This window comes from Lathyrus oleraceus, chromosome 7, assembly GCF_024323335.1.
Source record: "Lathyrus oleraceus cultivar Zhongwan6 chromosome 7, CAAS_Psat_ZW6_1.0, whole genome shotgun sequence".
Lineage (NCBI taxonomy): Eukaryota > Viridiplantae > Streptophyta > Magnoliopsida > Fabales > Fabaceae > Lathyrus > Lathyrus oleraceus.
Genome location: NC_066585.1, coordinates 425,989,066 through 426,009,663, shown reverse-complemented (window position 1 = coordinate 426,009,663; position 20,598 = coordinate 425,989,066). Strand labels below are relative to the sequence as shown.

At 32.4% G+C, this 20,598-nt stretch overlaps 1 protein-coding gene across 2 annotated transcripts; it reads left to right on the top strand.

Annotated features, from left to right (window-relative positions):
- Positions 1–863: 863 nt before the first annotated feature.
- LOC127105682 (uncharacterized) lies at positions 864–16,431 on the top strand. Of its 2 annotated transcripts, none has more exons than XM_051042882.1 (2): positions 864–947; positions 14,657–16,431. In XM_051042882.1, the coding sequence occupies exon 2, from the start codon at positions 14,664–14,666 to the stop codon at positions 16,011–16,013; it is 1,350 nt and encodes a 449-aa protein (XP_050898839.1). In that variant the 5' UTR covers positions 864–947; positions 14,657–14,663; the 3' UTR covers positions 16,014–16,431. The 2 variants fall into 2 exon arrangements, with proteins under 2 accessions (XP_050898839.1, XP_050898840.1); XM_051042883.1 differs by lacking the exon at positions 14,657–16,431 and adding an exon at positions 12,034–13,808.
- Positions 16,432–20,598: the final 4,167 nt, after the last annotated feature.

The following is a 20,598-nucleotide window of genomic DNA, read 5'->3' as shown; positions in this document are numbered from 1 at the left end:
AACAGTTTTATTGTCTGAGTTTCTTTAGAAATTTGAATCGTTTGCTCTAAAGTTTTAACAGCAAAACGAGAAAAAACATCTATCTTACCAAATTTATAAATTTGATTTGAAGGAACTGAGGGTATAACCCATCTGTTGAGTTTATCCATATTTTTTGGATATTCAATTAATTCTTCATTTTTTATTAAATTATTTTGATGATTATCATCATCAGAATCCATAGGGCAATAGGCTAAGAATGTTGTGATTGGTTGATACGCAAAGTTAAATCTAAATAGGTAACTTGGATTCATAACATAATTTTAACTAAAACAACAACCAATTAAAAGTCATCTAAGCAAACAACAAATTGTTTAACTATCAACCCGAAGGGATAGAAGGATTTCTCCCAAATCAAAGATGTCAAAATGTTTTTAGCAAAAATTTTCTTTTTTGAAATCATCAACAACTCCCTTCCCCGGAAAAAAGATGAATGTTTAAGAAAACACTAAAAACACTTTTTAGTTTTAAAAACACTTTGAAAAAGTTGTTTGCTAGTTAATAATATATTATGAGAAAAAGTTACCCACCTAGTTTTGTCTAAGCATAATCAACCTCTCACAACATAAATTTAGCCACTAATTTTCATGATAAATTAAGAAATATACCTTATATGCATTTTATAATAGAAAGCATTTCTTTCTTGATAGTTGAATATTTTGCTTGTGTTGGATTCCATTTTCCAGAAGTAAATCTAACCAAAACTTCTTTGGATGTTTCAGGTATAACCTGTTTAAGAATTCCTCCATAGCCTAAGTCTGAAGCATCAGTTTCAACAATTTTGAAATACTTTGGATTAGCAAGAGATAAACAAGGCAAACATTTATACCTTTTTCTATATAAACATTCCGATCCTGCTTCCGCTTATAAAAACTTTGGTATCATCGCCTGGACTTGCCAAATATAAGGTATATTTCTTAATTTATCATGAAAATTAGTGGCTAAATTTATGTTGTGAGAGGTTGATTATGCTTAGACAAAACTAGGTGGGTAACTTTTTCTCATAATATATTATTAACTAGCAAACAACTTTTTCAAAGTGTTTTTAAAACTAAAAAGTGTTTTTAGTGTTTTCTTAAACATTCATCTTTTTTCCGGGGAAGGGAGTTGTTGATGATTTCAAAAAAGAAAATTTTTGCTAAAAACATTTTGACATCTTTGATTTGGGAGAAATCCTTCTATCCCTTCGGGTTGATAGTTAAACAATTTGTTGTTTGCTTAGATGACTTTTAATTGGTTGTTGTTTTAGTTAAAATTATGTTATGAATCCAAGTTACCTATTTAGATTTAACTTTGCGTATCAACCAATCACAACATTCTTAGCCTATTGCCCTATGGATTCTGATGATGATAATCATCAAAATAATTTAATAAAAAATGAAGAATTAATTGAATATCCAAAAAATATGGATAAACTCAACAGATGGGTTATACCCTCAGTTCCTTCAAATCAAATTTATAAATTTGGTAAGATAGATGTTTTTTCTCGTTTTGCTGTTAAAACTTTAGAGCAAACGATTCAAATTTCTAAAGAAACTCAGACAATAAAACTGTTAACTAAAAAAGATTTGAAACCTTTTAAAAATTATAATTTTATCCATATTGGATTGGTTCAAATTGCTTTAAAACCTTTAACATTATTGGGTTTAAATTCTAGCATAATGGCTTATGTTAGAGATGGTAGATGTAAAGATTTCAAACAATCTTTAGCTGCTATGGTTGAGACAAGTCTGTGTCATGGACCAGTTTACTTTGATGTCTCACCTAATTTAAATCTATCTTTATCTGATAAAAATTTATTAGATGCTATGCAATTAACAGTTCATACTAATGGTTATAATTTTAAACCTGGAAGTGAAATCATAGCAATATGCTATAGAATCTACTATAAGGTTCTTACTACGCTTAATCCTAAAGCAAAGCATTTATCATTTCCTGGAACCACTACTTTGGTTCAAACAAATTTATTAACATCCAATGTTGCAACCAATAGGTTAATAAAGTGGGATGAAATAAACTTCCCAGAGACATGGTCTCTCCCCCAGGAAATAGATCCTGAACCTATCCTTAATAGGGATATAGACCAAATTATTCAGACTACGGAAGGAGATTTAGAAATAAATTTTACTTCAAAAAGAATAACTAGAATACCCAGGTCTCTATCTGCTAGGCACTCAGTTAGTGAATTTTACACAGCTCCTAGCCAATTACCTAGACCTTCTACTTCTCAAATAAGAGAAGAAATAGAAGTCGTTGAGAATATAAGACTAAGCGAAAATAGAATTCCCCATGGAATTTATCAAAAACCTCATACTCCAAGAGTAGAATCACCTACTCAGTCAGATATGGATTTCCAATTATAATGATTGATTACTCCCCTGGCAGTAAGATGAGACAACTCATCAATGATGAGTTTCAACATGAGAGATACTCTCAATTTAGAAATTGGTTTTTTAAAAAATTTTCAAAACCTGAATTAGCCCAATTTAAAGATGAGTATTACACTCAAATGAACCTTGAGCAGGATTTCGTTCCTTTTGTTAAATGGTTTGTTAATTACTTCATAAATAAAAAGCAAGAAGAAATTCTTGTGTTACAAAGACCTTGGGAAAATATTAGAGGAGAAATAATGGAATCTCCTTTTCCCCCAGAACAAACAATAAGTTTGAATCAAAATACTGAAGCTACCCCTTACCTTAGCCTTCAGTTACAAAGAGTTGAACAAAGTCAAGTTACTCTTAAGGAATTAAATTCAGTTATCAGGTCTCAAAATTATACCAATGCTTATCTTGTTTGCTTAGGAGAACAATTTATCTCCATGGAAAAAGATCTCTTATCAATAAAAGACCTTTTAGAAAAGCAAATAGAGCGTCAAGATATCATTATAAACCACCTAAATAAATCAAAAGACCAAATATCCACATCCACTATTTCGGATGCTCCTATAGTGCAACCTCCTGTTTCCATAGAAGGATTTAAAATGGAAACCAATGGAGAAGAATTTGTTCGTATTTTAGAACAAAAATTAAAGGGACTTAATATCACTGTCATGTCCCATGAAGATTATTCTGAAGATAATAATGATAACCATATTGACCAGCTTTCTGATATGTTTGCTAATTTAGATATTAGTAACATTGAAATTAATAATAATAACAGTATAAACCCTGTTTATTCCCCAAGGCCTATAGAAAAGTATTATTACAAGCGTCCCTCACCGCAAGATTTGCTTTTTGAGGAATCAGAACCTTTCCAGAATTCTTATTCAGGAAAAGCCATTTATGAATGGAATGTTGATGGTCTTAATGACAAACAAATTATAGACACCATCCATAGGATGATCATGTACTCTACTGTTTGTAAGCAACACGGAAATTCTGATAGTTCAATTGCGTCCTTTATAACAACAGGATTTGTTGGCCAACTTAGAGGCTGGTGGGACCATTATCTTACTGAATCTCAAAAATTAGAGATTCTTAATCACAAAAAAATCGTAAAAAACGAACCAAGAACTAGTACAAGCACTGTTGTGGCTATGACCACCACAGGAGAAGAAGATGCAGTGTATACACTATGTCTTTCCATCTTACAACATTTTGTAGGAACCAATGTCCCCATTGGAGAAAAGATCCAGACACTTCTCCAAAACCTTAGGTGTCCTTCTCTTACCCACTTTAGATGGTATAAGGATACTTTTCTTTCAAGAGTTTATCAATTAAACAATCCCAATTCTTTGCACTGGAAAGCAAAATTTATTGATGGATTACCCCATTTCTTTTCTGAAAAAATTAGACAATCTTTAAGACAAAAAAATGATGGAATAAATATAAATTATTCTGACCTTACTTATGGTCAAATAATTAGTACTTGTGTTAATGAAGGATTAAATTTATGTAATGACATAAAGCTTAGAAATCAACTTAAAAAGCAAAAGCTTTCTGAGAAACACCAACTTGGTGAATTTTGCGAACAATTTGCTTTTGATCTTGGAAAATCTCCAGATAATAAAAAGAAAAAAGGTAAAATTTTCCGCAATAAACCTTATAGGGATAAGCCAAAAATTCTTATAAAAATTCTTATAAGAATAAGAAAAGGAGTCACTACAATAAAAGTAGACCTAAAGAAAAATCTTTTGACCCTAAAGGTAAAAGAAAAGCCAAAAGGCTTGACATAACATGTCATAAATGTGGCAAATCTGGCCATTATGCCAACCAATGTTGGACTAAAAAAGCTCTTAATGAAATAGAAGATGAACAATTACGTTCTCAATTAGAGAAAGTATTACTTCTCAATTCTGATTCTGAAGATTACTCTTCAGAAGAAGATATTAATATAATTTATGAATCCTCTTCTGACTGCTCTTCTGAATCTTCTAACAATAATAATTGTCAATGTAATCAATTAGATTACTGGAAATCAATAGTTGATATGAATGGGTTAAACGTTTTAACCTCAGAACAGGATGAAGCTATAAAGGCTATAGAGTCCATTTCTGATACAAATCTTAAAAGAAAAATGCTTGAGGTTCTAATCCAAGAAAACTCTAGAAAAGAATCCCCTGTTACTACAGAAGCACCTTACCAATTAAGTGAGGTTTTATCTAGATTTAGACAATCTAACATCCGTGAAACTCCTGTTTCTATTATGGATTTAAATAGAGAAATAAATCTCTTAAAAATGAGATAGCTCAAATTAAAAAAGAAAACCATGGTTTATCTCAAAGACTTACTTTCTTAGAGTCCAATAATTCAAAAATTGAAGAAATAGCTTCCACTAATAATCCTTCACCTAGTGATAGATTCCTTTCTCTCATTGATAGAGTAACTTCTCAAAAATGGTTTGTTAGAATAACATTAGTTATTAATAGAAATTTCATATTAGAAAATGAAGTTGCCCTTATTGACAGTGGCGCTGATTTAAACTGCCTTCAAGAAGGAATTATTCCCACTAAATATTTTGATAAAACTACCCAATCTCTTACCCAAGCTGGAGGAGATAAACTCACAGTTAATTATAAACTGTCTAATGCTTATATTTGTAACAAAGATATTTGTTTACCCACTCACTTTATTCTTGTAAAAAATTTAACTCATAGAATTATATTAGGAACTCCCTTTCTGCATAAAATTATGCCTTTGATTAATGTTGATCAAAAGGGAATTACTTCCATTATTAATAATAAAAGAATTACTTTTGAATTTATTACTGATCCTCATACTAGGATGATTAATGAAGTTAAAGATATTCTTCTTAAAAAAGAAAAACAAATTTGTTTTCTTAAAGAAGAAGTGGATCTATTAAACATCACTTCTCAACTTAAAAAACCTGAAATTCAAAATCAAATTAAATTAATTGATCAACAGTTTAGAGAAGAAATATGCAATGATTTACCTAATGCCTTTTGGGATAGAAAGAAACATGTTATTTCTTTACCTTATCTTGATGACTTTAACGAAAGTCAGATTCCCACTAAGGCTAGGCCTGCTCAAATGAATCATGAGTATTTGGATTTATGCAAAAAGGAGATAGAATCTCTTTTAGAGAGAAAATTAATAAGAAAGTCCAAGTCTCCTTGGAGCTGCACAGCTTTTTATGTCAATAATGCTGCAGAAAAGGAACGTGGGGTTCCTAGACTCGTTATTAATTACAAACCACTTAATAAAGTGTTAAAATGGATTAAATATCCTATTCCTAATAAAAAAGATCTTTTAGATAGATTAAACAATGCTTTAATCTTCTCTAAATTTGATATGAAATCTGGTTATTGGCAAATTCAGATTAATGAATCTGATAAGTATAAAACAGCTTTTACCGTACCTTTTGGACATTATGAATGGAATGTCCTTCCTTTTGGTCTTAAAAATGCCCCTTCTGAATTTCAAAATATTATGAATGATATTTTTAATCCTTACACAGAATTTATAATTGTTTATATTGATGATGTTTTAGTTTTTTCAAAAACTATAGACCAACATATTAAACATTTGAAAATATTCAAAGGATTAATTAAGCATAATGGATTAGTAATATCTGGTCCTAAGATGAAACTCTTTCAAACAAGGGTTAGATTTTTAGGACATGAAATTGACCAAGGAACTATAGTTCCTATACAAAGAAGTATTGAATTTGCTTCAAAATTCCCTAATATTATTACAGATAAGAAACAATTACAAAGGTTTCTTGGTAGCCTAAATTACATAGCAGATTATTATGAAAATCTAGCTAAAGATACGGCAATATTACATGCTAGGCTTAAAAAGAATCCTGGCCCTTGGACTGAAAAACATTCTCAGGCAGTCCAAAGAATTAAAAATAAGGTGAAATGTTTGCCTTGTTTATCTCTTGCTAATCCAAAGTATTTCAAAATTGTTGAAACTGATGCTTCAGACTTAGGCTATGGAGGAATTCTTAAACAGGTTATACCTGAAACATCCAAAGAAGTTTTGGTTAGATTTACTTCTGGAAAATGGAATCCAACACAAGCAAAATATTCAACTATCAAGAAAGAAATGCTTTCTATTATAAAATGCATTTCAAAATTTCAAGATGATCTTCTTAACAAAAAATTTTTATTAAAAATTGATTGTAGCTCAGCTAAATCAATTATTGAAAAGGATGTTAAAAATCTTGTTGCTAAGCAAATTTTTGCTAGTTGGCAATCGCAATTATCTATGTTTGAATTTGATATTCAACACATTAAAGGTGAAAATAATTCACTTGCTGATTATTTAACCCGTGAATTTTTGCAGGGAAAAAATGATGACCCCATATAGGGGTAGAGGCCGCGGTTATGGCCGTGGTGGGAGAGGGAGTAACAAAATGTTACCCCAGCCAGAATCAAACATTCCTCTAATAGGGGATTGGACTACCGTCTACAAAGGTAGAAAAATGCAGCAATTACCTGCATCTTCAGCAAAAAAGGAAGATATTGCTTCCTCTTCCTCTAATAAAACTACATCCTACAAGGAAGTTGCGGTTAATAACCCACCTCAAGAACAAATGGATTATTTCGAAAATCCAGTAACTGAGAAAATCATGTATATTGATGATGAAGATATAAAGATAAATCCAAATGATGGTTGGTCCATCAAAACTAGATACCTCGAATCAAGAGGATATCCAGGTCTTCATGGAAAATCTAGGCCCAACCTAGAAATTCTCCTGACTGTTACCGAATCGGTAACAATTACTCACCATTACCAAAACAATAATCCTGAAAGTTTTATAAACTTCAGTAAATGTCACATTAACAAAATTTTGTTACCAAGAGAATGGGGGCTCAACCCAAATGCTGAAAAAGCAATAAGAATTGCGGAAGGAAAGTATATTTACTTTAATTATTGGGACTATGTCCAGGCTTTCACTCAAGCCTTTTATTACCAAAATCCCAAGAACAAGCATTCTTGGTTTTTCTCTATTAATGAAGAGATGGTTAATAAACCCATACCAAATTGGTTTTATGAATGGTGGGCTAAACTTGGTCCATCTTTGGAAATTCTTCCTACAGAAATTCTTAACTTATATAATCCATGGTGTGATAATAGTCCCCTTATTGTAAATATTTTATCTGATAATTTAATCACTGGACAATGTCCATTATTGTTCTTTATTAAATTTCAGATTCCATGGATATGGAGATGGACAATCACCATATCAAGAAACAAATTCAACATTCCCATTTTAGAAAGAAATTTCTTTTATAAATGGTGGAACAAGATTAGTTCAGAAGATGTCAAAAATAAAATTAAATTAATTGAAGAAGAAATAGCTGGAGACCAGAACAATAAGGTCAAGGAACAAAGCTCCCAACCAATGTCTATGGGAAACTTGAAGAACTTCTTCAAGAGAAAATATCCCAATGAATCAGAAGACGAAATTATGGTCAGAATTTTGGATCATATGAAGAACCAATTCTTCTCTACTTTTCCATCGAAAGCATCAAAAGATGAGGATTCATCTATGAAGACAAGCTCTTCCATGGGATCAATGGATTCCCATAATTTTGAAGGTTTAGCAGGAGAAGGTCAAGCAGATGAGGCTACTGCAGAAGATTTCTGGGATGCCATGATTCAATCTTTGAAAGAAAAAAGAAAAGCAAAGAATTAATTTGTGACCTTGTCTAAATATAATGAAGTAAGAATCAATAGACAAAAGGTGAAGGACAAGAAATAATAGAAGAAGAATCTTTCCAAAAGAAAAAGGACAAGAGAATCTTATCTTGTCTTTAATAATTTCTAAGCATAATTGCATGCATTTTCTATCTTTTGTAAAAGACAAGGGAAAAAGAATCTTATCTTGTCTTTAATAATTTCTAGGCATGCATTAGTTTTGTAGTTTCTTGTTAATTGTTGTGACGATGGGGCCCCAAGTGTACCCGACAATAATTATACAAGTTACCGGCTATTGTAAGTTTTAGTTACCGGCTTAAATAGTAAGCCTTTTCTTCCCTATATAAAGGGATTTAAGTTTCATTTGTAAAAACACCTTCGAAGAAAAAATATAAAGTTTCTCAAAATATTGTCTATACCTCCTTACACAGAATTTATAATTGTTTATATTGATGATGTTTTAGTTTTTTCAAAAACTATAGACCAACATATTAAACATTTGAAAATATTCAAAGGATTAATTAAGCATAATGGATTAGTAATATCTGGTCCTAAGATGAAACTCTTTCAAACAAGGGTTAGATTTTTAGGACATGAAATTGACCAAGGAACTATAGTTCCTATACAAAGAAGTATTGAATTTGCTTCAAAATTCCCTAATATTATTACAGATAAGAAACAATTACAAAGGTTTCTTGGTAGCCTAAATTACATAGCAGATTATTATGAAAATCTAGCTAAAGATACGGCAATATTACATGCTAGGCTTAAAAAGAATCCTGGCCCTTGGACTGAAAAACATTCTCAGGCAGTCCAAAGAATTAAAAATAAGGTGAAATGTTTGCCTTGTTTATCTCTTGCTAATCCAAAGTATTTCAAAATTGTTGAAACTGATGCTTCAGACTTAGGCTATGGAGGAATTCTTAAACAGGTTATACCTGAAACATCCAAAGAAGTTTTGGTTAGATTTACTTCTGGAAAATGGAATCCAACACAAGCAAAATATTCAACTATCAAGAAAGAAATGCTTTCTATTATAAAATGCATTTCAAAATTTCAAGATGATCTTCTTAATAAAAAATTTTTATTAAAAATTGATTGTAGCTCAGCTAAATCAATTATTGAAAAGGATGTTAAAAATCTTGTTGCTAAGCAAATTTTTGCTAGTTGGCAATCGCAATTATCTATGTTTGAATTTGATATTCAACACATTAAAGGTGAAAATAATTCACTTGCTGATTATTTAACCCGTGAATTTTTGCAGGGAAAAAATGATGACCCCATATAGGGGTAGAGGCCGCGGTTATGGCCGTGGTGGGAGAGGGAGTAACAAAATGTTACCCCAGCCAGAATCAAACATTCCTCTAATAGGGGATTGGACTACCGTCTACAAAGGTAGAAAAATGCAGCAATTACCTGCATCTTCAGCAAAAAAGGAAGATATTGCTTCCTCTTCCTCTAATAAAACTACATCCTACAAGGAAGTTGCGGTTAATAACCCACCTCAAGAACAAATGGATTATTTCGAAAATCCAGTAACTGAGAAAATCATGTATATTGATGATGAAGATATAAAGATAAATCCAAATGATGGTTGGTCCATCAAAACTAGATACCTCGAATCAAGAGGATATCCAGGTCTTCATGGAAAATCTAGGCCCAACCTAGAAATTCTCCTGACTGTTACCGAATCGGTAACAATTACTCACCATTACCAAAACAATAATCCTGAAAGTTTTATAAACTTCAGTAAATGTCACATTAACAAAATTTTGTTACCAAGAGAATGGGGGCTCAACCCAAATGCTGAAAAAGCAATAAGAATTGCGGAAGGAAAGTATATTTACTTTAATTATTGGGACTATGTCCAGGCTTTCACTCAAGCCTTTTATTACCAAAATCCCAAGAACAAGCATTCTTGGTTTTTCTCTATTAATGAAGAGATGGTTAATAAACCCATACCAAATTGGTTTTATGAATGGTGGGCTAAACTTGGTCCATCTTTGGAAATTCTTCCTACAGAAATTCTTAACTTATATAATCCATGGTGTGATAATAGTCCCCTTATTGTAAATATTTTATCTGATAATTTAATCACTGGACAATGTCCATTATTGTTCTTTATTAAATTTCAGATTCCATGGATATGGAGATGGACAATCACCATATCAAGAAACAAATTCAACATTCCCATTTTAGAAAGAAATTTCTTTTATAAATGGTGGAACAAGATTAGTTCAGAAGATGTCAAAAATAAAATTAAATTAATTGAAGAAGAAATAGCTGGAGACCAGAACAATAAGGTCAAGGAACAAAGCTCCCAACCAATGTCTATGGGAAACTTGAAGAACTTCTTCAAGAGAAAATATCCCAATGAATCAGAAGACGAAATTATGGTCAGAATTTTGGATCATATGAAGAACCAATTCTTCTCTACTTTTCCATCGAAAGCATCAAAAGATGAGGATTCATCTATGAAGACAAGCTCTTCCATGGGATCAATGGATTCCCATAATTTTGAAGGTTTAGCAGGAGAAGGTCAAGCAGATGAGGCTACTGCAGAAGATTTCTGGGATGCCATGATTCAATCTTTGAAAGAAAAAAGAAAAGCAAAGAATTAATTTGTGACCTTGTCTAAATATAATGAAGTAAGAATCAATAGACAAAAGGTGAAGGACAAGAAATAATAGAAGAAGAATCTTTCCAAAAGAAAAAGGACAAGAGAATCTTATCTTGTCTTTAATAATTTCTAAGCATAATTGCATGCATTTTCTATCTTTTGTAAAAGACAAGGGAAAAAGAATCTTATCTTGTCTTTAATAATTTCTAGGCATGCATTAGTTTTGTAGTTTCTTGTTAATTGTTGTGACGATGGGGCCCCAAGTGTACCCGACAATAATTATACAAGTTACCGGCTATTGTAAGTTTTAGTTACCGGCTTAAATAGTAAGCCTTTTCTTCCCTATATAAAGGGATTTAAGTTTCATTTGTAAAAACACCTTCGAAGAAAAATATAAAGTTTCTCAAAATATTGTCTATACCTCCTTACACAGAATTTATAATTGTTTATATTGATGATGTTTTAGTTTTTTCAAAAACTATAGACCAACATATTAAACATTTGAAAATATTCAAAGGATTAATTAAGCATAATGGATTAGTAATATCTGGTCCTAAGATGAAACTCTTTCAAACAAGGGTTAGATTTTTAGGACATGAAATTGACCAAGGAACTATAGTTCCTATACAAAGAAGTATTGAATTTGCTTCAAAATTCCCTAATATTATTACAGATAAGAAACAATTACAAAGGTTTCTTGGTAGCCTAAATTACATAGCAGATTATTATGAAAATCTAGCTAAAGATACGGCAATATTACATGCTAGGCTTAAAAAGAATCCTGGCCCTTGGACTGAAAAACATTCTCAGGCAGTCCAAAGAATTAAAAATAAGGTGAAATGTTTGCCTTGTTTATCTCTTGCTAATCCAAAGTATTTCAAAATTGTTGAAACTGATGCTTCAGACTTAGGCTATGGAGGAATTCTTAAACAGGTTATACCTGAAACATCCAAAGAAGTTTTGGTTAGATTTACTTCTGGAAAATGGAATCCAACACAAGCAAAATATTCAACTATCAAGAAAGAAATGCTTTCTATTATAAAATGCATTTCAAAATTTCAAGATGATCTTCTTAACAAAAAATTTTTATTAAAAATTGATTGTAGCTCAGCTAAATCAATTATTGAAAAGGATGTTAAAAATCTTGTTGCTAAGCAAATTTTTGCTAGTTGGCAATCGCAATTATCTATGTTTGAATTTGATATTCAACACATTAAAGGTGAAAATAATTCACTTGCTGATTATTTAACCCGTGAATTTTTGCAGGGAAAAAATGATGACCCCATATAGGGGTAGAGGCCGCGGTTATGGCCGTGGTGGGAGAGGGAGTAACAAAATGTTACCCCAGCCAGAATCAAACATTCCTCTAATAGGGGATTGGACTACCGTCTACAAAGGTAGAAAAATGCAGCAATTACCTGCATCTTCAGCAAAAAAGGAAGATATTGCTTCCTCTTCCTCTAATAAAACTACATCCTACAAGGAAGTTGCGGTTAATAACCCACCTCAAGAACAAATGGATTATTTCGAAAATCCAGTAACTGAGAAAATCATGTATATTGATGATGAAGATATAAAGATAAATCCAAATGATGGTTGGTCCATCAAAACTAGATACCTCGAATCAAGAGGATATCCAGGTCTTCATGGAAAATCTAGGCCCAACCTAGAAATTCTCCTGACTGTTACCGAATCGGTAACAATTACTCACCATTACCAAAACAATAATCCTGAAAGTTTTATAAACTTCAGTAAATGTCACATTAACAAAATTTTGTTACCAAGAGAATGGGGGCTCAACCCAAATGCTGAAAAAGCAATAAGAATTGCGGAAGGAAAGTATATTTACTTTAATTATTGGGACTATGTCCAGGCTTTCACTCAAGCCTTTTATTACCAAAATCCCAAGAACAAGCATTCTTGGTTTTTCTCTATTAATGAAGAGATGGTTAATAAACCCATACCAAATTGGTTTTATGAATGGTGGGCTAAACTTGGTCCATCTTTGGAAATTCTTCCTACAGAAATTCTTAACTTATATAATCCATGGTGTGATAATAGTCCCCTTATTGTAAATATTTTATCTGATAATTTAATCACTGGACAATGTCCATTATTGTTCTTTATTAAATTTCAGATTCCATGGATATGGAGATGGACAATCACCATATCAAGAAACAAATTCAACATTCCCATTTTAGAAAGAAATTTCTTTTATAAATGGTGGAACAAGATTAGTTCAGAAGATGTCAAAAATAAAATTAAATTAATTGAAGAAGAAATAGCTGGAGACCAGAACAATAAGGTCAAGGAACAAAGCTCCCAACCAATGTCTATGGGAAACTTGAAGAACTTCTTCAAGAGAAAATATCCCAATGAATCAGAAGACGAAATTATGGTCAGAATTTTGGATCATATGAAGAACCAATTCTTCTCTACTTTTCCATCGAAAGCATCAAAAGATGAGGATTCATCTATGAAGACAAGCTCTTCCATGGGATCAATGGATTCCCATAATTTTGAAGGTTTAGCAGGAGAAGGTCAAGCAGATGAGGCTACTGCAGAAGATTTCTGGGATGCCATGATTCAATCTTTGAAAGAAAAAAGAAAAGCAAAGAATTAATTTGTGACCTTGTCTAAATATAATGAAGTAAGAATCAATAGACAAAAGGTGAAGGACAAGAAATAATAGAAGAAGAATCTTTCCAAAAGAAAAAGGACAAGAGAATCTTATCTTGTCTTTAATAATTTCTAAGCATAATTGCATGCATTTTCTATCTTTTGTAAAAGACAAGGGAAAAAGAATCTTATCTTGTCTTTAATAATTTCTAGGCATGCATTAGTTTTGTAGTTTCTTGTTAATTGTTGTGACGATGGGGCCCCAAGTGTACCCGACAATAATTATACAAGTTACCGGCTATTGTAAGTTTTAGTTACCGGCTTAAATAGTAAGCCTTTTCTTCCCTATATAAAGGGATTTAAGTTTCATTTGTAAAAACACCTTCGAAGAAAAAATATAAAGTTTCTCAAAATATTGTCTATACCTCCTTACACAGAATTTATAATTGTTTATATTGATGATGTTTTAGTTTTTTCAAAAACTATAGACCAACATATTAAACATTTGAAAATATTCAAAGGATTAATTAAGCATAATGGATTAGTAATATCTGGTCCTAAGATGAAACTCTTTCAAACAAGGGTTAGATTTTTAGGACATGAAATTGACCAAGGAACTATAGTTCCTATACAAAGAAGTATTGAATTTGCTTCAAAATTCCCTAATATTATTACAGATAAGAAACAATTACAAAGGTTTCTTGGTAGCCTAAATTACATAGCAGATTATTATGAAAATCTAGCTAAAGATACGGCAATATTACATGCTAGGCTTAAAAAGAATCCTGGCCCTTGGACTGAAAAACATTCTCAGGCAGTCCAAAGAATTAAAAATAAGGTGAAATGTTTGCCTTGTTTATCTCTTGCTAATCCAAAGTATTTCAAAATTGTTGAAACTGATGCTTCAGACTTAGGCTATGGAGGAATTCTTAAACAGGTTATACCTGAAACATCCAAAGAAGTTTTGGTTAGATTTACTTCTGGAAAATGGAATCCAACACAAGCAAAATATTCAACTATCAAGAAAGAAATGCTTTCTATTATAAAATGCATTTCAAAATTTCAAGATGATCTTCTTAACAAAAAATTTTTATTAAAAATTGATTGTAGCTCAGCTAAATCAATTATTGAAAAGGATGTTAAAAATCTTGTTGCTAAGCAAATTTTTGCTAGTTGGCAATCGCAATTATCTATGTTTGAATTTGATATTCAACACATTAAAGGTGAAAATAATTCACTTGCTGATTATTTAACCCGTGAATTTTTGCAGGGAAAAAATGATGACCCCATATAGGGGTAGAGGCCGCGGTTATGGCCGTGGTGGGAGAGGGAGTAACAAAATGTTACCCCAGCCAGAATCAAACATTCCTCTAATAGGGGATTGGACTACCGTCTACAAAGGTAGAAAAATGCAGCAATTACCTGCATCTTCAGCAAAAAAGGAAGATATTGCTTCCTCTTCCTCTAATAAAACTACATCCTACAAGGAAGTTGCGGTTAATAACCCACCTCAAGAACAAATGGATTATTTCGAAAATCCAGTAACTGAGAAAATCATGTATATTGATGATGAAGATATAAAGATAAATCCAAATGATGGTTGGTCCATCAAAACTAGATACCTCGAATCAAGAGGATATCCAGGTCTTCATGGAAAATCTAGGCCCAACCTAGAAATTCTCCTGACTGTTACCGAATCGGTAACAATTACTCACCATTACCAAAACAATAATCCTGAAAGTTTTATAAACTTCAGTAAATGTCACATTAACAAAATTTTGTTACCAAGAGAATGGGGTCTCAACCCAAATGCTGAAAAAGCAATAAGAATTGCGGAAGGAAAGTATATTTACTTTAATTATTGGGACTATGTCCAGGCTTTCACTCAAGCCTTTTATTACCAAAATCCCAAGAACAAGCATTCTTGGTTTTTCTCTATTAATGAAGAGATGGTTAATAAACCCATACCAAATTGGTTTTATGAATGGTGGGCTAAACTTGGTCCATCTTTGGAAATTCTTCCTACAGAAATTCTTAACTTATATAATCCATGGTGTGATAATAGTCCCCTTATTGTAAATATTTTATCTGATAATTTAATCACTGGACAATGTCCATTATTGTTCTTTATTAAATTTCAGATTCCATGGATATGGAGATGGACAATCACCATATCAAGAAACAAATTCAACATTCCCATTTTAGAAAGAAATTTCTTTTATAAATGGTGGAACAAGATTAGTTCAGAAGATGTCAAAAATAAAATTAAATTAATTGAAGAAGAAATAGCTGGAGACCAGAACAATAAGGTCAAGGAACAAAGCTCCCAACCAATGTCTATGGGAAACTTGAAGAACTTCTTCAAGAGAAAATATCCCAATGAATCAGAAGACGAAATTATGGTCAGAATTTTGGATCATATGAAGAACCAATTCTTCTCTACTTTTCCATCGAAAGCATCAAAAGATGAGGATTCATCTATGAAGACAAGCTCTTCCATGGGATCAATGGATTCCCATAATTTTGAAGGTTTAGCAGGAGAAGGTCAAGCAGATGAGGCTACTGCAGAAGATTTCTGGGATGCCATGATTCAATCTTTGAAAGAAAAAAGAAAAGCAAAGAATTAATTTGTGACCTTGTCTAAATATAATGAAGTAAGAATCAATAGACAAAAGGTGAAGGACAAGAAATAATAGAAGAAGAATCTTTCCAAAAGAAAAAGGACAAGAGAATCTTATCTTGTCTTTAATAATTTCTAAGCATAATTGCATGCATTTTCTATCTTTTGTAAAAGACAAGGGAAAAAGAATCTTATCTTGTCTTTAATAATTTCTAGGCATGCATTAGTTTTGTAGTTTCTTGTTAATTGTTGTGACGATGGGGCCCCAAGTGTACCCGACAATAATTATACAAGTTACCGGCTATTGTAAGTTTTAGTTACCGGCTTAAATAGTAAGCCTTTTCTTCCCTATATAAAGGGATTTAAGTTTCATTTGTAAAAACACCTTCGAAGAAAAAATATAAAGTTTCTCAAAATATTGTCTATACCTTTTTCTATATAAACATTCCGATCCTGCTTCCGCTTATAAAAACTTTGGTATCAGAGCCTGGACTTGCCAAATATAAGGTATATTTCTTAATTTATCATGAAAATTAGTGGCTAAATTTATGTTGTGAGAGGTTGATTATGCTTAGACAAAACTAGGTGGGTAACTTTTTCTCATAATATATTATTAACTAGCAAACAACTTTTTCAAAGTGTTTTTAAAACTAAAAAGTGTTTTTAGTGTTTTCTTAAACAGTCATCTTTTTTCCGGGGAAGGGAGTTGTTGATGATTTCAAAAAAGAAAATTTTTGCTAAAAACATTTTGACATCTTTGATTTGGGAGAAATCCTTCTATCCCTTCGGGTTGATAGTTAAACAATTTGTTGTTTGCTTAGATGACTTTTAATTGGTTGTTGTTTTAGTTAAAATTATGTTATGAATCCAAGTTACCTATTTAGATTTAACTTTGCGTATCAACCAATCACAACATTCTTAGCCTATTGCCCTATGGATTCTGATGATGATAATCATCAAAATAATTTAATAAAAAATGAAGAATTAATTGAATATCCAAAAAATATGGATAAACTCAACAGATGGGTTATACCCTCAGTTCCTTCAAATCAAATTTATAAATTTGGTAAGATAGATGTTTTTTCTCGTTTTGCTGTTAAAACTTTAGAGCAAACGATTCAAATTTCTAAAGAAACTCAGACAATAAAACTGTTAACTAAAAAAGATTTGAAACCTTTTAAAAATTATAATTTTATCCATATTGGATTGGTTCAAATTGCTTTAAAACCTTTAACATTATTGGGTTTAAATTCTAGCATAATGGCTTATGTTAGAGATGGTAGATGTAAAGATTTCAAACAATCTTTAGCTGCTATGGTTGAGACAAGTCTGTGTCATGGACCAGTTTACTTTGATGTCTCACCTAATTTAAATCTATCTTTATCTGATAAAAATTTATTAGATGCTATGCAATTAACAGTTCATACTAATGGTTATAATTTTAAACCTGGAAGTGAAATCATAGCAATATGCTATAGAATCTACTACAAGGTTCTTACTACGCTTAATCCTAAAGCAAAGCATTTATCATTTCCTGGAACCACTACTTTGGTTCAAACAAATTTATTAACATCCAATGTTGCAACCAATAGGTTAATAAAGTGGGATGAAATAAACTTCCCAGAGACATGGTCTCTCCCCCAGGAAATAGATCCTGAACCTATCCTTAATAGGGATATAGACCAAATTATTCAGACTACGGAAGGAGATTTAGAAATAAATTTTACTTCAAAAAGAATAACTAGAATACCCAGGTCTCTATCTGCTAGGCACTCAGTTAGTGAATTTTACACAGCTCCTAGCCAATTACCTAGACCTTCTACTTCTCAAATAAGAGAAGAAATAGAAGTCGTTGAGAATATAAGACTAAGCGAAAATAGAATTCCCCATGGAATTTATCAAAAACCTCATACTCCAAGAGTAGAATCACCTACTCAGTCAGATATGGATATATATATATATATATATATATATATATATATATATATATATAATATATATATATATATATATATATATATATATATATATATATATATATATTATATAATATATATATATATATATATATATATATATATATATATATATATATATATTATATATATATATATATATATATACCCCATGTTGGGAGGCTGAGTACATTGTGGTGTCTATATGCGTGTGTTAATCTGTATGGTTGATGAACTTGACGAAGAAGTTATGCATCGAATAGAAGGAAGCTACAAATTTAATGATAAAAAACTTTTTCTCTATAAATCTTACCAAGAATCCCATTACACATTGGAGAAGCAAGCATATGGAGATGATATTTCACTACTTTAATAAACATGTGAAATCCGAGTCAAAAACACGGTGTGATTCAGTGTGATCAAATTCTCCCACACTTAAACCTTTGCTTGTCCTTAAGCAAAACTCTTTATAGTTTATGCAAGAAAAACAGTACCAACTAAAGTTAATTCAAGACAAAAAGACTTATAAGTTTATTCAAGGAATGTATCGATAGGTACTAATAAATCGAACTAAGGATATTGTGGTGACACTTCCCGCAAACGCGGTCATAGGCTTCGTTCCTATACAAATCAATCCACATTACCCCACCATACATAGGCCTTCTTTTCTTTTTCTTCAAGTCCTTTTCATTCAGGTGCAATCACATTAAGCCCGTTATCCGTACCTACTCATAGTAAAATGACCAGTTAGTGATTATGATCTTAAGCATGGGGCTCTGGTACATAAGTTGGTGTAACCCCTTTATTTAACCCAATTTTCAATTGTGAGGGATTGGATCGTAATCCACCCTACCAAGTTCAGCACCAGATACCTCTGAACCAACCAACGAATAGGCTTATTATTTTTTCATTTTTCTAAGCATGGGGCTCTGGTACATAAGTTGGTGTAACCCCTTTATTTAACCCAATTTGCAGTTGTGGAGGATTGGATCGTAATCCACCCTACCAAGTTCAGCACCAGATACCTCTGAACCAACCAACAAATAGGCTTATTTTATTTTTCTTCTGCATGTTTCGCATATGTCTTTATTTTGCTGGGTTAAATGACCATATGAGAGTCACCTAGCCCGGATTTTCATACGATTTGAGAACAAAGCAGGAATTTTTGTGATCATTCACTTATTTTCATCGATCCCCTACGTAGAGAATGCTTAAGCCAGAGCTGACTGCAAGTATAAACTACTTAAGGACTTATTTGGAACAAAAATTTGGGGCCGCAACATATGGGGTATCGGTATCGACTCTTATAATCATGAAGCCTACGGTGTTAAGACAATACCGATTTTTAGAAAAAGTTTTCCCAAGTCTTTTACATCCCGTTATAAACCTGTCTTATAGTCTGAATATTCAAGATGCACTATTTTCTTTGCTCAATTTTTTTTTAGGTAAGGTTAAAGAAATGGGGGAAATACGGATACACTACACAAATGACTCGTCAAACACATGTTATTTTATTGAAAGGAAAAGAAAACAACTAAAACACATAAAACATACTAAAAATAAAGGAAAACGATAAAAAGCGATAAAAATAAAGGAAAACGATAAAAAGCTCCTCCCACACTTAAACTGAACATTGACCTCAATGTTTCGATATTAGATAGGGTAGGAGTAACCTGGAAGAGAGAGTGAGAGGACTAAGGGTGATCACTGGTACCGTCACCGTCACCGCCCTGGTCAGGATGCCTAGGTCGACGACGTCTGCTACGAGTACAAAGTCCTTCCTGCAGCTGCTGAGAACGACCTAAGAGAGACCCTTGGGTGGCCTCGATAAGTGCGAAGTGACGCTCGTTAGCCTGACGCTGGCGATGCTGCTTATTAGTGATTGCAAGTAAGGACTCAGTGATAGTCTGATGCGCTTGCTCACTACGCTGCTAGGAAGCTACCATAAAACTCATATTATCTGTCAGTTGTTGGTTTATGGTATTCAGAAGGGTGTCACGCCTTTCCTCATGAGCCAGGTGCTCGCGCCATATTTCCTCGGTGATGTAAAAACCGGGAGTGGTACCTGCAAAATGGTGAGAAGAAAAAGGTGCAGTGTATGCAGGTGATGTAGTAGAAATATCATGAGCAGGTGACTCGTCGCGCTGGTCATACACATCATCAGTCCCTTGCTCATCGTCCATAGGAACTTTAGGTGGCAAAGGACCGGTAAAGGGTGGAGCGTCAAGATCATACGTCCAGTTCCTTGCATGTCGCACATATGTACGCTGAGAGCAAGGTAAAACAACACTGGGTACCGCTGCACCATGTATCATGAGGTGAAAACCACCTGCTCGTCGCACCTTGCATAATTTCATATCTTTCAAAAACTTCAAGTTAATGGTGCGGTGAGGGAGTGGTTCCAAGGTGGCTAACTCAGCGTTGAGGTTTAACGCTCTAGCAATGGAAGTAATTAAACCACCGAAAGAGATGGTTCCTCCCTTTTTAAGAATGGAAGACATATGGGTCAACATAAAAGGAACATGATTGATCCTACGATTAGTGAGACAACTCTGTAAAAATAGCAACTCTCGGGTATTTACTTTGTTAGAATTCTCCCGACCAAATATAGTACATGCCAAAAGGTATCAAAAAATA

Coding starts and splice junctions, on each gene's coding strand:
- LOC127105682 (XM_051042882.1), top strand. CDS start 14,664: ATGATGACCCCATATAGGGGTAGAGGCCGCGGTTATGGCCGTGGTGGG.